This window comes from Camelus dromedarius, chromosome 9, assembly GCF_036321535.1.
Source record: "Camelus dromedarius isolate mCamDro1 chromosome 9, mCamDro1.pat, whole genome shotgun sequence".
Classification (NCBI taxonomy): Eukaryota; Metazoa; Chordata; class Mammalia; order Artiodactyla; family Camelidae; genus Camelus; species Camelus dromedarius.
The window spans coordinates 30,552,571-30,569,606 of NC_087444.1; the positions used below are offsets into that span (position 1 = coordinate 30,552,571).

The 17,036-nt window shown below is 38.3% G+C and overlaps 1 protein-coding gene across 1 annotated transcript in view; it reads right to left on the reverse strand.

Moving 5' to 3' along the window:
• CNTNAP4 (contactin associated protein family member 4) overlaps positions 1–12,870 on the reverse strand; it is a 224,572-nt gene extending 211,702 nt beyond the window's left edge. Inside the window, exon 1 of the mRNA XM_010997777.3 lies at positions 12,369–12,870. Within this exon, the coding sequence (XP_010996079.3) occupies positions 12,369–12,453 (85 nt within the window). The 5' untranslated portion in view covers positions 12,454–12,870. The remainder of the gene's footprint in view (positions 1–12,368) is intronic.
• Between the last annotated feature and the right edge of the window lie 4,166 nt (positions 12,871–17,036).

The following is a 17,036-nucleotide window of genomic DNA, read 5'->3' on the forward strand; positions in this document are numbered from 1 at the left end:
GGAGGGTGACAGATGTGCTTCTGCGATCTGTCAAATGTGGCAATCTCTACCCACCACCTCTGATTTATGTTTGAACAAATGATACTGCTGGAAGAGACACAGAACCATCTTCAAGTGTTATAAATTCTTGAGCAGGAAAGGGAAGGGTGTAAGACAGCTATTGCTTTGAATTTCTCCTTCCAAAATAAACTTAGATTTTCACTAAAATGAGACAAAGACATTGAACACTTCGTGACACTGCCATTTGTAAATGGCTTAAGATACTGTGATCTTAGAGAATTACAGAAATCTTAATATAGCTGTACACTACTAGAAGCAGACACTGACAGACTAAGAAAATTTAAAAATAAATTAGTGAACAACCAATTGGTTCAAAATAGAGGAATGTTTAAATAAGAACGCATCCACATGATAAGTTACTAAGTGCCATTTAAAAAGATAAATACAAAGATTATTTAGCCACAAGAGGAATGCACTGGAGAGGATGGGAAAATATGCATAAGAGAAAAGACGGGTGTGAACAGATGCTGTGTTAAGATTGAGTGAAACAATGTATGGCAAACATCTGTCCCAGTTCCCAATGCTAGGAGGGCATTCTACAAATTTTAAATCAGACAAATTTTAAATTGAATTTAAAGTAGTTATTATAATGATGATTGCTCGTTTGTTTTACTTGTGTTTTGTTTGTTTTTTAGCTAGACATAGAAGGCATCACAGGAAAAAAGGGGAGAATATGTGTGCTCTGAGTTTAGAGCTTAGAATTGGAAAAGTGCCAGAGAAAACAAATTGTAAAATCAACTTTTGGGGAGGGGACGTGAGAAACACGGAGAGCGAATCACAACACATTGGGAGCTTGGTACCATTAAGGAGAAAATAATTTGGAGGGGGATAAAACAGTATTTGTGGTAATAGCTGTGTGAGTGCAGGTGATAAATAGAGAGGTAACTTTAATAGAGGACAGTAGAGTATTGTCTCATCTGTGTCTAAGACTTGCTGGAAGGATTATTTAGAACAGAATCATGCACTCAAAGGGAATGACTTGCTTCCAAGATATAAAACTAGTGTGACATGATGGGAAGGCATTTTTTTGGTATCCTTACAATGCAGCCCTCTGTGGGACATCAGAAACTCCACAGCAGAAGCAGTTGGAGAGTACCAGGAGCAGGTAAGAGGAAAGAGAGGTGGGGCGGGGAGGGGCAGCACCCCTTGGCAACCAAGCAGTGGGAGCTGGGGGACGAGCACACTGCGTGTGATCCCAGCAACCCACTGAGGGTGGTTCTACCTGAAGACGACTTCACTCACCTGATAGGTTTGAATAGGTCAAAGCAATATATCTGCTGTTGAACTTTCAAAAATTCTCCCAAATACCAAGGGCAGTTGAGACAGGGAGAGCACTTACTATGGACTGAATTATGTCCTCCCTGAATATTCATACAGGGAATCCTCAACCCGCCATGTGACTGTATTTGGAGACAGGGCCTTTAAAAAGGAGAAAAATAAAATTAAATGAGATCATAAGGATGCAGCCCTAATGGGATAGGACTGGTGGCCTTATGAGAAGAGGAAGAGACACCAGAACGCTCTCTCTGACATATCGCACACACAGAGGAGAGGCCCTGTGAGGACAGAGAGAAGGTGGCCATCTACAAGTCAGAAAGTGAGGCCTCACCAGAGATCAATCCACCTGGCACCTGAATCTCTTATTTCCAGCCTCTAAAACTTTGAGAAAGTAAACTTCTGTTGTTTAAGTCACCCAGTCGGTGGTCTTTTGCTATGGCAGCTCAAGCAGACTAATACATTGCCCAAAGGGAGCATATCTCTGAACGTGGGGAGGGAGAGGGGTTTTACAGAGGAAAGAAGCAAAGCGGCAGCATGCTTGGTCAGGCAGTGTTGCAATCTTGCAGAAAGGAGTTGGTTTCTCTTTGAGATTTGAGCTGTTCCAGCCCCTTAGAATCCGTTCTTGAAACTGTTGTCTCAAAGGAATTTAGACAGAATGGATAGGTCCTTGGGTACCAAGGAGCATGGGTACGGGAGTGTCAGCACAATTCAGAGAAGAAAATTTTACACTTACGTATACACTGATATATATAAATATATTATAATTGCAACATGAAATAGATGAGCATGGAAAGAATGTATGTAGTATCATTAATCTCTGAAACATTCTCTAGAGAAGATGCCAGCAGTGCTCTGTTTTTCTGAGTTAGCAGAACTGAGCCTTCTGTGAACATTTCCCTCTTTCATTTTCCTGGATGTGAGGATGATCTGCTTGTGGCATCTGTCATCTTTGCGATTGCCAGGGTTGACTTGGCTGATAGGACTGGCGAGGCAGCTGTCCCCTTCCTTCCTCACTACTTCCTGTGACTCATGCAATATTTTTAAATACTACACATATTATCGTATTTTTAGGTAAGTCTGCCATAAGGCATTGATATATTTAATCAAATTTTCAGGTTTTTATCATAAAAGAAAGCAAGTCTTGCCTCAGAGCTGTATTTCACTGTTAGGTGTATTCAAAATTAAGTTCAAACTTATTAGCATAGAAAACAAGTATCTTCCTCTTCTGTGCTTGCTGATCTTTCCACTTTTATCTGTTGTAACTGCTCTCTCTCCCTCACAATCCTGCCCTCCAAGTGCTCTCTAGCCTCAGTCACAGGGTCTTTACATCTGCTGTTCCCTTTGCCTGATTGCCCTCAATCACTTCCCTCTAAATCCCCCTGGAAAACTTCTACTGAAAGCAATTCTCACTCCTTCCTCCGTGGAACTCTCTCCATTCTCTGAGCAGAAGTTCAGTAGGACCTTGAGTGTTCACCTGTTCCTGACCGTAGAGTATCAAACCTGATTTTTTAGAAAATGTATGTCTATCTGTCTCTGCTTCCTTTTTTATTTATAGCAAATGTAACTTGATAGGCCATGATATCAGATGACTTTTGGATTGAAGACGTTCAGTGGACAAAAAATACATGAGTATAAAGTTGGAACAGCACCTTCCCCCTTCCAGCCATCCCCGTGCCTCTCCATCTCTGTAGCACCTCCTAGCTCGCTGCTTTCTATTTGGAAAACTGTCCTACAAAGTTCTTTCTGTATGTCAGGAAGAGATTTTCAACTCCTTCATCTATTTTGCACTTCAATTTCTTTATTTTACATTTTCTCATTTGAAGACTTTTCTCCTTGATGGAGGGTAAAAGAAAAATAAAATCAGTTTTCTCTTTTTTCTTCTGTTTATCATTAACTTTATAAAGAGTGTGCTTGTAGCTTCTTTGCTCTTCTTTTGCCTATAAACATTTGCAAAACTTTTTCATTGTCTTTAGTAATTCTGACCATTCATGAGTCCTGAATTTTTATTTTCCTCTTTTAATTGCATGCATTTTTTTTTAAATTATCTTCCTGTAAAATGTCATCATCTTTTAAGATTCCTCAAATGTGTATTTGGATATATAGATATAGATATAGAGAGAAACATTCCATAAGCAAGCACATATCAAAGCTTTCAAGAAGTGACTATGATCATTTAGAAGGCCATGCCAGCAAATGACTCAGTTTCATACATCGAGCACAGCATATTATTGCGATCATAATTTTATTCTTAGTACCTAAAATTCTACATCATATTTTTAGTGGCTTCCTTTTCCCCTTTCTCTAGTAGACATTTGACTATGAAGTATTTTATCATATTCCGTTTTGTGATTAGATGCTATAGGATGCTATGAGTTTAAAAAACCAGAAGTTATCTTCAGTGTTTGCTCTTTGCTTTCTTAAATGTATCCTAGTTCTCTCTCCAAATTTCCTCTTTTGTGTGTTTTAGGAAGGGCTACACATCTTATGGTACTTAAGAGGTTGTGTTATGACATTTTACAGGTGCCTGACGTTTTCTTAACAGGATCATCATACAGGCTCCACGTAAAGTACAACAGTTCAAATAAGCACAGAAATCATACCCACAATGGAACAAAAGAGCCTCACTGAGCAGCTTTATAACCTTGCACAGAATTCCCTCCCCACCACTTTAGATAGAATTGCTTTTATTTTAGCAATGTTCTTTTAATTAAGTCCTAAACATCTAAAACATGGCAAATGTAAATATTATAAATCCTTAATTATGAGGATCGCTGAGCACTCAGGCAGCTTTCTGCCTTGGACATAGAGTCTTTTTGCTTAAAATCAGCCAAACTTGAGAGATAAAAGTGAGTGACATGAAAGACGCACAACTGTTTAGAATGCCCTTCTCTTGGTACCAGCATCACTTTATTGCATTGTCTTAGAGAGTTAAATTATATTTCAATTTACCTAGTGGCTTTTAAGTGTCAAAATTTCTCCTGTTGTTTTCTGCCTTCGTCTGCCATAGAGACTAGCACCCTAGGACTGACTAGAAGCTGAGCTAAGTGTGGGGAATCCTGAGGTCTTCATGGCATATCCCAGAAAATAAAGCACTTTGGGCACAAAAAGGCAACACTGTCCCTCTGTTTGGGATGAGTTTAAACTGGATCCAAAAAGACCTCTCACTATTTTTTAATCCCACATGCTATTTTAAAACTATACTGGAGACTATTATGGTACGGTAGCAATTAAAAATCTTATTATATATCTGAACAATATTTAATTAAAAATGTGCCACCTAGGGCAATGTTTTCCACTTCTCTACCAACGTGGCCTGTATTCCAATTCCCACCCACAATATCTTCCAACATATGTATGCACATACACACACACACACACAATGACTATTTCACTTCAGCAGTTCATTTCCCTTACTGACCACTTTCTATTTAGTTCCTTCTGTTTGGTTATCTGCTGATGAACATAATCTTAAAAGACAAACACATATCAGTATCTTTGAAAACTAAAAACAAGCCCTGAAGATCTACACACATATTCAATCTTTTAGAACAGAGCTAGTAGTCCAGAGAGAAATTGAACTTTCTCAACTTTTCTGAAAAAATCTCTCTTTTGGGTCTGATATGCAAATATAATTGGTTTCTATTAAGAGGAAAATGTGGCGCTCTCAGCCGTGGGCCACAGGGTTCAAACGTCTATTCATTGTCATCCAGGCATCTACCACTCCAAGGCATGCAAGCAACTTCTAGGAGGACTGTGTCCTTCAAAGGATTTAAAAAATATGTCTCTATAGGTTATAACTTCAGAGCAAGTCTAAGTAAATGAAATGACAGGTTGTAGTTTGTCTTAAAACTATACAATAAAAGTAATTTAGGAAGGCAGGTGAATTCATATATTCACATGCTGTTTCTAAACTAATGTCAACCTGTGACCTCACTAATAAGTACCATAATTGCCAGTGGGGGAAAAATGGTTACAGAAACAAACGTGTCTTTTACATTTTAGAAGCACATAACATCTTAGAGCACTGCCAAGTAATGAGAGGTACTTAATAAAAAAGGTAATTAGAGGTATAGGCCAACTGATACATACTACACTATTTTTTTCCTTTGTGATTTAAAAACCTTAGAGGTAAATTTCATCACTGCTTTATTAAATACTTATGGTATAAAAAAATTTTATAGTTACTAATTTTAAACTACTTAAAATGTCAAATGTTTTCAGGCTTCACTCACTTTTCCAATTATTACATTGGAATGACTCATTAACTGTAACATAAACAGGCTCATTTTTACCTCCTGTTATGCTATTTCTCCAGTTTTATTACCAGAGTACCACTTTTCTGTGAACCATGACAAAAATTCACTGGGAGAAAAAAAATGAAGTACATACTCTTTCTCTTCTAAATGCCAGTTTTCCTCAGGAGAACTAAAGTAATAATAATTTGTAATGTATTAGTTCTAGAAGACATATAAATAAATATAAACACATACAGACATACAAACATGCCCAATTGAAGCCCACATGATCGCCTTAGAACTCACTGAAGAAATTTAAATGTTGAAATCTCAGACATCAAAGTTTCCCCCAAAAAGTAACTAAGAAGATAATCCAACGGTCAATGACATCTTTGTTATTTAGAATTGCATTTAGTGTAACATAGTGGTATGGGTAAAGTATCCATTATTTCTCAAGAAATTTTAAACTTATAAAAAAAAACTCAAAGCCTTCAAATTACAATATTAATCTTGTGGGTAAATTATTTACTTATGTATACTCAATTAATTGAGGCTTTTTGATGAGTTCATTCTTCCTTTAAGGACTTGCAATGATATCCATAAGGTCTTCTAAAGTGCCATCATTTTTGTCTGCATTTAGTTTGGGGCATTTATCTCTCTTTCTAAGATTTTTTCTTTTTAAAGGGACCAAAATCAATCTGACTTTAGCATACGACATCACAATTCAAGATATGTTTTTAAAGATCTGTTGTTAAAGAATATTTCTAAAAGTTCCCAACTGAAATACCCATTAAAACAATGCTCCATATATTCTATGAGAATTCACCCCACCACCAACAATAACACAGCTCAGTTCACTCTATGATTGTGGTTAATCCATGAAACATCCTCTGTTTTGAACACATATTTTGTGTTAGGTCCATCCTTCCTTATCATGCTAGTTAACTTGAAAAACCACAATAATTCTAGATAAATACTAACAAGTTATTGAGGCCAAGACTTCTGAATCGATAAAAATGTAAAAAAAAAATTAAGCTAAGCAATAACTGAAACACCAGGCCACTGAAAAAATCAAAGTCTGTACTGTTTAATGTTTCACCAGAAACATTCACCTACCGATCTGAATACGCATACCTGGGACTTATGTAACAATGCTGGATAAATTCTTATTATTCTCCCTACTGTTTTCTGAGGCTAGGTCACTCTGTAAACTTCCAGTCACAAAGGAGGAAAGGAAAAGATTTTTTTATAGGATGGAGAAGGATTTCTTAAATAACCTGACTAATTGGTCATGTGATTCATAAGTTGACAATATTAAGGCCTCAATATTGATTTATCTAAGGTCAAGGGGACTCAGATTCTAAATACAGTATCAAATTGTGAAAAATAGGTATCTGTAAAGCAAGATTGATATTCTGTTGTAAAAAACCTCAGAACCATGTAATTCGAGTGTCATGATCCTTTATCATCTATTTATTGTGGAAGAGTCATGGGCCCCATCACCATTCTTGTTGACACCCAGAGTAAGTCACATTAAGTAAGCTCTACGAGAGTGTCCTAGGTTGTCTTTGATATGGAAACTGGTCTTTTTATAAGACAGAAATCTTTATTAGAGCTGAACCATCATAAACAGTATTATGAAAAATAAATTATTCCAACATATGACCATTTATTTGGGGGGAAAAAATGGCACAATGAAATTCCAATCAAAAGAATTTTTAAAATATTATATCCCATCATATTTTTTAACTTAAACTTTTTAAAAACACTGTCATAAACAATGTAACGTAAATAAAATAAGGCCAATCATCAGCTCTTAGAAATGAAAATTAAATACAATTTCGAATGGACAAGGCATTTACGAATTAATTATCTTGGCATGAGTAGGTGAAAGGCACCTGCTTAATTATTATGAATTCTCAGTGGGCAGTGCTTAAATGAAAATCTATTTTTCAATTTATTCTAGAAAGTTTGCCAATTTCAGAATTTTAAGGAAGCTACTACTGTAAAAGCCATAGGGACAAGAACACTCTTCCAAGTTAAGACGATTTCCTCATACAATCAGTGATTTCAAATGCAAGTTCCTGATTAGTATGGAGTGGAATATTTTACACTCATGAAAGTATAAAATAACAACAGAATTTTCTTTCAAAATATCTAAGACGTAATTACTTACACCCTTTATTGAACTTCTGATAATAATGCGGTTACTTGAGATTGAAAGTGCCTCTTTAGCAACCAAAACTGCTGAAACTTTACAAATAGTTATAAATAATTCATACCCATGGAAATAACAAGATTTCTGAAGGATAAAGTCTTTAGGAAGACACACACAAAGAAGATACTAACAAAGGCTTCTTCTGTTACAGTTCCTGGCAGTAGAGCATACCTTCACCACTGCAATTCTTCAAGAATGTATTTTGTGTGCTAAATAAGTAAGACTAAATTTTATCACAGCACTACACAATTTATACACTATCCATGTCTCATATTATATTGTATATTATTTAAATGAAGGTCAATGAACTTTTTTATAAAGAGCTCAGTAGTAAAGAATATTATATAGGTCCTTATATAATAAAAGGGAAATCAATTTTAAGTAATTTTACTGATTAAGTTAAAAATATAACAATAATGGGATATAAATGTTTGCCATACAGGTTTACTAATGAGAAGGAAGAACAGCTGAGATTGAATTTCATAGAACTGTGCCACAAAGAATTGTTTATTTTTTTTCAAACATTTAAAAATGTAAAAACCATTCTTAACTCACAGGCTACACAAAAAAGTCAGTGGGCCAGATTTGGCACATGGCACATAGCACAACCTCTGAACTAAATATTAAATTATCTTACAATTGACATTATAGAATTCTATTAATTTGTTTTCACTGAAGAGCTAAATTAATTCAATCTTGATATAGAGATTCACTCCCATAAAGGAATTATTTATGATACAAATTCTGAAATTAATTTTAGAGGACATTAGAGTAAGCACTAGGCACCACACGAAAGTCATGTGTTCAATCCCCGGGTTGGCTATGAACCGTGTTATCCCCATAGCTGGAGGCTGTCCTTATCAACTGATTTGGGGCACACAATCAGGAGTGGGGAGGATGCACCTGACTGACGAAAACAAATCAGTATCACTGTCAGGAAAGTGAGTCAAAGTTCAGGCTCACATTTACATCCAAAACCCAGCTACTTATATAATGCATCATATAATTGTATTTTATCAGTACTTAACTGTTTTATCCAGTTATTTTTTGAGATGGGAAGGTATCTGGGGGAGGAGGAGGAAAAGAAGGGGGGTTCTAGAAAGAAGTCCAAGGCTGAGTTTTCATAATTTGAGAATCTGTCCAGTGGCATGTAGGTGGCATTCCAGAGCCCACAAGACTGATCATCTACCCAAGTAATTACCTTCACCTAATGTTAATTTTAACATATTCTTTAGTGCTTCTTTCAGGGTAGATATCAGATATAACCTTTACTTAAAGAAAGAAAGCAGCAAGAAATTAACTTCTAAATTACATCATTTATAGGCTACTTGTGGAGCAATAAATATTCTCAGTATACCTGAAGCCAGAGAGCATCCATCACATGATGTGCAAGAATCAAAATAAAAGCAACACTCTTACTTGCCTCACTGCTTACACCTGTTCTTTTCTAGTGAGTCAGCCCCTCCCCCAACAATGTCTTAACGTTCAGAAGGAAACTGTGGGTTCATAAGAGTGACTGTAAAATAAAGAGATGACTCCCCACTCAGTGCATGCGTTTTAGTGGCAAGTGAAGAAACCAACGATAGCCTGTGCAACTCATTAAAGAGCAAGCCCTGCCACAAGGCTCTCTCTCTAAACTTTCATGGAAGGAAACCCTTCAATCTAACAACAAACTCACCTTGACCAGAACAAAGAGGAAAGATCTGGGACTGATTCAATGATTTTGAAATGTCAAGTAGGGTGCTGGCAGGCAAAGAATGCGGTCCATTCAACATATATCATCTTTAGACAGCAGAGGAGTAAGCAGAGCCACCAAAAATGCGATGAGCACATGGGTCTATTGGTTTACACATATTTATACAGGTATACACATATACTCACACACACATGAACATATACTCATGAGCATGTATATGTGTGTGTGTGTTTGCACAGAATCCTTCTAATGTAAAGTTACCTTGTTGATTCATTAGGTCAACTGACACTCAAATTAAAGTGTACTGAATCCGTGAGCTATCCCTGGTTTGCAGGGTCCTGCCCCAAAGACACTTTCACACTGGCAGCCTCGGGCAGCCGTGGCATATCAGTGGATAGCAGATTAGCTCCTGGTGAATCAGCTGTAAATAAAGGCGAAATATTTTTGTATTCACCTGAGAGACTGGCCTCTAACTTTATTTTTATTCTGTTCTCCCTGACTTCAATACTGGTGTTCAAGACTGATTCATGTTTTAATATAAAGTCTTGTCCAAAAGAATTACTGGAGTTATTGCAACACTATAAAAGTGCTGAGGCTGGTTGATGTGTCCATACAATGAATTCCAAACTTGCTGGTAAACATATAGGTTTGTTCCCCCTAAAAAAGATACAACATAGGAAGTACCATGACTCGGTACTAGGTAGAAGTTTCTTCCTTCCCCACCTCCAAAATACGTACTAAATATTGAAGAGTGCAATAAAGATGAGGAAATGATTTTTTTTCTTTTATATCCACTTCTGTAAATCGCACTGTCAATGCGGTAGGAACAAGAAATTACTAAATGCAACTTTAATTATCTAAAGTCATTTAATTGCATGTTTGACACTTAAGAACAGTCAACCCTTAAAATATATGGTAAATATGAATTCCAACTTTAATATTTAAATGTTCCTAATAATTTTGAATGTTATAGGTTCTTTAATTTTACTGAATGTTCAAAAGAGCATTAAACTACCTCCTGAAGACTAAAACCAAGGCTAAAAGAATACAGAAACAAGATTGAAACTTCAGGTGTCAGGAGAGGCCCAGCCAGAGCTAAGCACCTACGAATATTCTGTTCTCCTCAGATCTTCTTAGCAGCTCATCTTTCCTTTAAAAAAGATACATTACAAGGGAAGCTATTTAATTTTGATCTGCCTGTTATAGGACTTCAAGAAAACAGACAAATGTAAACACCCAGCAGCCCAATCAATCACATTAATAGATTTCAAGCCCAAGCACAGGCAGCATGCTGGAAAGACAAGACTGCCTCTAGGCCAGACTTAAGCTCTGCTTTTAAGGGAAGGATGCTTCAAATGATGTGCTTTACATTGTAAGAGTGACCTCTAGTGCCTTTCTTTTTTGTGAAACTTCGGTAGTTGGAGGATGAATTACTTATGCCTTTTCTACATAACTTTCTGTGTGTGTGTGTGTGTGTGTTGTTATTGTTTGTTGTAATGTTTGTCAAATGCTACCATTTACAGCATTCCAAGACTTTGAGTAGGTAAAAATATGCACATTTTATTGACTCCTGGGATTCTTACACCCCACCCCAAGTTAAAACAGAAGCTGAATCAGCGCAGCATCCGAGTGAAGTTGTCTTCTTTCAGAGTGATAGATACACATTAAGTGAGCTAATACGGAATGGAACAAGGCACAGTGGCCTAGCAGTGCTCATGAGTATTTGACTTGCCCCAGGAAGGTCATTTATAATATTCTTCCCACATCAGAGCCCTTCAGTGCACACCAGGGACGTGACATAGCAAATGCCTGGCTACTGTCTTATTTGTGTCCCCCAAACATACACCTGGATGAACAGCAGTGACATAAATTCCTGAATAGGCCTCAGAGCCCTTTCTTGAAAAGCAGATGAGCTTTTCCTTTAAAATCCAAGAAAGAGAGAAAAAGTTGTATTTGCTGAGCTCATGGATCCAAGGAGGGGGGAATTCTCCCATTTAGAGATTTGAAGCCAAAGGTAACTTTTAAAAAACTTTCTCTTACCTCTAAGGAGAAGTGGATGAAGGGGTTCTGCCAAATTATTTTGGATGATACTCAAATTAGAAATAAGGTCTTAGTAAATCTTCCCTGAGTTCATTAACTCAGAATCATAATATTCAATCACAAATTTATAAAGTTAAAAATTCAACCCCCAAAGAATAATACTTTTGAAAAATCACCTTAATGTTTTTTCTTTAAGCAAAACATAGGAATCAAGTCCCTTCTTTCAGGAGTGCTCAAGCCTCATTCTTGTAGCAGTGAGGGCACAATTCCTAATACTGAGGTTCACCTCCACCAATTCTGCTCCTGAATTCTGCAGTACATTTCAGTTATTATCCTGGCATCATTTTAAAAATGCAGCTGGCCACCAGTCTGCCAAATTGCAAACTTCAGAAATCTAAGCTAATGCAGCATAATGTAAAGTCTGCCAGTTGTTTTCCTGTTAGACATAATTCCAATAAAATTCAGTAATCCTAAAGCACGGAAGAAGCAAAGACATTCACAGGCTAGTCCCTGGTTAAGATGCAAATTTAATATTTTACTAGAACTTGAGTTTTCTCAATGAAGATACAAAGACCAGAGGATAAGATGCTGCTCACAGACAAAAAGAGAAATGACACTTTGCAAATTGTGACCAAACCGGGAGGAATGGCATGTGGAAACCCAGCTACATTTGCAAGATTTTTAAGTGATGCTTCACTTATAGCAATACACTTGCAGTAATTCCAACTGCAAATAAATAATAATAATAATAATAATAATAATAATAATAATAATAAAAAATAGAATTAAAGTTTTGCAGAGAGGCCCCCTGCAAGTTTTAAATCATTTGCTGTATACTTACAGGAATTTCCAGCTAAAACCTTGTTCCAGTTTGGAGTAGATAACAGAAGTAGCGTCTTGAGGACAGCTCTGGTGATAGACCCCATGTTCACATTTATTGGGCTCCCGCAAAGGATCTTGAGTGGCTCTCCGAGCGCTCCAGTCCTGCTCTCAGTCCCTCTCCCAGCTCTGTCTGGGTCTTCAGCACCTCTGGGTCTCTCAGTCTCTCTCTCTCTCCTTCCCTCCCTTCTCTCTTCCTCCCTCTCTCTCTCTCTCTCCCTCCCTCTCTCTCTCCCTCCCAATCTCTCTCTCTCTCTCTCTCAGTCTCTCTCCCTCTCCCTCTCTCACACACACAAACACACACACCACAGCCCTGACTGCTCACTGAAAAGCGCCCAGCATCTTTTCTAACAAGCATCCACACAGCCGAAGCCACGCCCACTCCTCGCAGCCGTGGTCCCAGAAATTGGCAGCAGCATCCCTCCTCCAAATTCACAGCAGCCCTCAGAGCTCCACCGCGCGCAGCGCTGCTGATGAAAGCTGGACCTGGAGGCGAGGCCTGCTGCTCCCGGGCCTCCTCGGGGCTCCCTCCCCTCTCCTCTATTCTTCAATAATCCTTAACCCTTTGCTCCCCTCTGGAGACGTCGGTGGGCAAAGGGCGGGGTGGTGAAGCCTCCTGAATCTCTGGAGGTCTTGCCTTCAGCAGAGCCAGGCAACATACTGAGCTAATTCCTGATGATCCGGGAGTGTATCCAGGTAAAACTGCGTTATGTTTCAAAACAAAGGCATAAAATGAGACAGAAATAACCAAGCAGCATTGGTAAATTGTAGCTAAAACTGTCCTTGGGGAAAATACTTGCTGTTGTTTTTCTCTGTTTATATAAAACTATCCTCTTCAGCTATGGTGCCAGGATTTTATTATGGAAATGCCTCACAGGGAAACAGACATTCCTGTTTGGCAAATATTTAAAATCATCTAGTAATAGTTTGCAAGAAATTAACATTTCTTATTTTAGTGTATCAGGAGTACAAATCCACAAACTGAATGCTTCAGATAGATCTATTTTGATGAATGCGTCAGTCTATTAATACAACAGTGGCATTCTACATCAAATTCTTTAATAATGATTCCCAAAAGGCCCCAAAATAAAAATAATGGGACCACTGAAGGGAACCCCCTATACACACACACACACACACCCACACACACACCAAACCTAAGCAATATAAAGATGTAATTCAAATGGTCAAAAAGAGAGAGGAGTAAAGTTGAATTCAGAAGATCACCGACTACAGAAAAATTACTCTTCTAATGGCTGGTCCATGGACACTGCCAGTTCTTGAATAGAATATTAAAATAGTTAAATAATGGAATTAATGTCACATAATGATAAGTGTATCACATGGTGTCACAGAAGGATAAATAATCTCTTTAAAATAATGTCAACATATTTAACTGAGAATGTGCTACATTTTGTAAAAGTAGTGAATATTGGAGCTCTCAAGCACTTTCTGGTGATTACAAATTAGAAGAAACACAAGCCAGCAGCAGCAGCAACCTTGCTGTGGAATAAATGAAATAGGGGAGAAATGACGAAGCATCCTCCTGTATAACCACAACGGCTAAACAAGTATGTTTAGCTCTTGCAGAATAGGTATTTTTACTTTTCCTATTTTACAGATGAGAAAACAAGAACAGGGAATTTAAGTGATTTGACGAGATCACAGAATTAGTATGTGAAGAACTGAGGACTGGACTTCATTTATCTGACTCTAATTTTACTGGCCTCACCCTTAGGACGCACCGTCCCTCGGATAAGAGTACAGCTCCTCCCTGACCCCTGGGAGTGGTAGTGAAACCCCTTAAAAAGACAGCACTGGAAAAGAAGGGTCATTCCTTGAGTGTTCACTCTGTATTTCTAGGCCTACACCCCAGATTTTGCTATCTTCAAACATAATGTGTTAAGCAAAAGCAGATATAAATGCCATTTGTTACCTAATTAAATTATTGTAGCAATCTTTGAGGGCAGTATCACCATGCCCCGGTAACAGACAAAGAGACCGAACCTCAGTGAAGTTAAGCAGTGTGTCCAGAGTGCCACAGTGAGTAGGCTCAGTATTCTGGTTTGCAAAGCTCTAAAACTGTTACCTTCAATGAATGGCTCCCAGGCTCTCTGGAAAAGCTGTCTTCCTATTAATACTTTATACTTAATTGTTTCCATAAAACAAACTAGATAATACATTTTCAAAGGCTCTGAACACATACCAAAAATGAAAAATAATGGAACCTCTCCTGCCAATAACTTCTCTATGACAAAGTGTAAATTATCATGGCAGTCATTAATGATGGATTTTTCTATATCAATGAGCTATGGTAATAGGAGTTGAAGGCTGGGACTGAATAGAAGCACTGAGCATTTCAAGCCACTGCACCAGCACCCCGCCTGATGGTCACAGTGGGGAGAGACCGTAGACAACGTGAAGCAGTGGAGAGTCTGGACACTGTAAACAGAGAAGACTGGATATGAACTCAACTTTCACTGTGGTTCTGATTAGGTGATTCAATTACTCTGGTCTTTGATTCCTTTTTTTTTAAAAAAAGAGAATAATGACTAAAAAGCCGTTGTGATATAATGTGTGACAACCCCCTGCTAGGTGCCTAATACCTAGCAGGTCCACAATTTCTGGCCTTAGATCTCAGCCTTCTGACTGTACAGAGTAGTGGTTGAGCGGGCAATGCAGAGACCGGCAGCCCCAGTTCAAGGTCTGCTCCAGCATCACCTCCCACCCAGCCTGCCATTGAGCAAGGTGCTTATCCTCCCTGATTCTTAGTTTCCTCATCTGTGAACCAAGGATAAGTAGAGTATCGACCTCATGGCTGAGACAATGCCTGTTACATGAAAGCCCCTAGGAGTTACAGTCATTGTTGTTGTCATCATTGTATGATGACAGCTCACTTTCACAGATGAGAAATCTGATGAGGAGAGAGATGACAATGTGCCAGAGGGACATGATTCATTAGTGGCAGGAAAGTGTTGGTCACCAAGTCCCACTCCCCTGTGCTTCTTTTCTCCAACTCCACCAGAGTGGTGCTTAATGTCAGGGGGAAGAAAAGAGTCTGAATGGGAAAAATCAGAAAAGCACAGAGACCTAATTTTGCACATTACTTGTACTGCTGGTTCAGACGTCACAAATCATTTCTCCCTGTGTATGCATTTGTGGTTATATTTTCCACCGATTAAGATAAAAACAACTGCTGGTGCTTTGGGTTTGGCATACGCATATTATGGGCCAGACCCTGCCTGAGAAAGCATTATAAATCAAACCAAAGGGTTAGAATTTGTAAAATAAGGCTTTCAATTTCCTCTTGGTACAACTTGCCAGAGAAATGTATGTCCCACCACAGTGTACACAGAGGCTCCTGGACTGTACTTCAGATTGGAAAAGGATCATCAGGTCATAGTGGAACAAGGTCACATCAAAAGATTGGGAAGAGATTAAGATGCAACTCCTTTGTTTCCCTTCCTCATGTAAATTTTTATCTGGTGCCTAAAACTTTTAACTGGTTTCTGGATTTCTTACAAAGGCAATTGGCTTGTGAGTGTCTTCCTGAGGGAAGGAGAGGCTGGTCTTCCTATCTTGCAATTTTGTTGATGTCACTACTCAAACTTGATTCTTTTTGTGATTTATAAGAAATATATATTTGTTCATTCAGATGATCAAAAAATATTCCTCATATACATGTGGTCTTCCTCCATGGTTCCTGGCTCAAGAGCTCCCACACCTCTGGAATTTCTTAAGTGTTGACAGTGGTAAAGGTGTCTTGTGTTATGTGAGTGAGGTGACTTTCAGAAGCACCTAAGGATGGGGGACTGGTTGCCAGGAGAACCAAACATGTGTTTGAAGAATTGGAAATTTCAGTCCTACCCCTGACCTCCAGGGTGGGAAGAGGGGCTGTAATGAATCATTCGTGCCTATGGAATTAAAGATTCCATAAAAATCCAAAAGGACAGGATTCTGAGACCTTCTAGGTTGGTGAACGCGTGGAGATTCAGCGAGAGTGGTGCTCCTGGAGGGGATATGGAAGCTCCACGCCCTTCTCCATAACTTGCTCTATGCATTTCTGCCATCTGGCTGTTCCTAAGTTACATTCTTTTATAATAAACCATAGACCTAGTAAGTAAAATGTATCTCTGAGTTCTGGGAGCCGCTCCACCAAATTAACTGAACTCAAGGAGGGGTCATGGGAGCTTCTGATTTATAGCTGGTCAGTCAGAAGCACTGGTAACAACCTGGGCTCCTGACTGGAGTCTGAAGTGGGGGGAGAATGACTGTCTGGTAGGCCTAAACCCTTAACCTGTGGAATCTGATGTGATCTCGGGACACTGCTAGTGTCTGAGAATTGCTTGTGGGTGTGGGGAAGCCCACACACACACAATGAAATTGGTCTCAGAAACCTATTTATGAGGTGATAACATTTTTGCCAAAAGCCCCTTCCCAAATGTATTTCTACTCAATATAAATAATGTTTTCTTTGCCATAACAGTCAACATATAAAAATATTCCTTGTTGTCATTATTGGGATTGAAACTTTATCTAGTTAATATCTTATTAATGGTATTTTTTATTTTGTGTTACATTTTCAGTTAAGGAACTTGACATTCTGTAACATACGTGCACTTTTCATAAG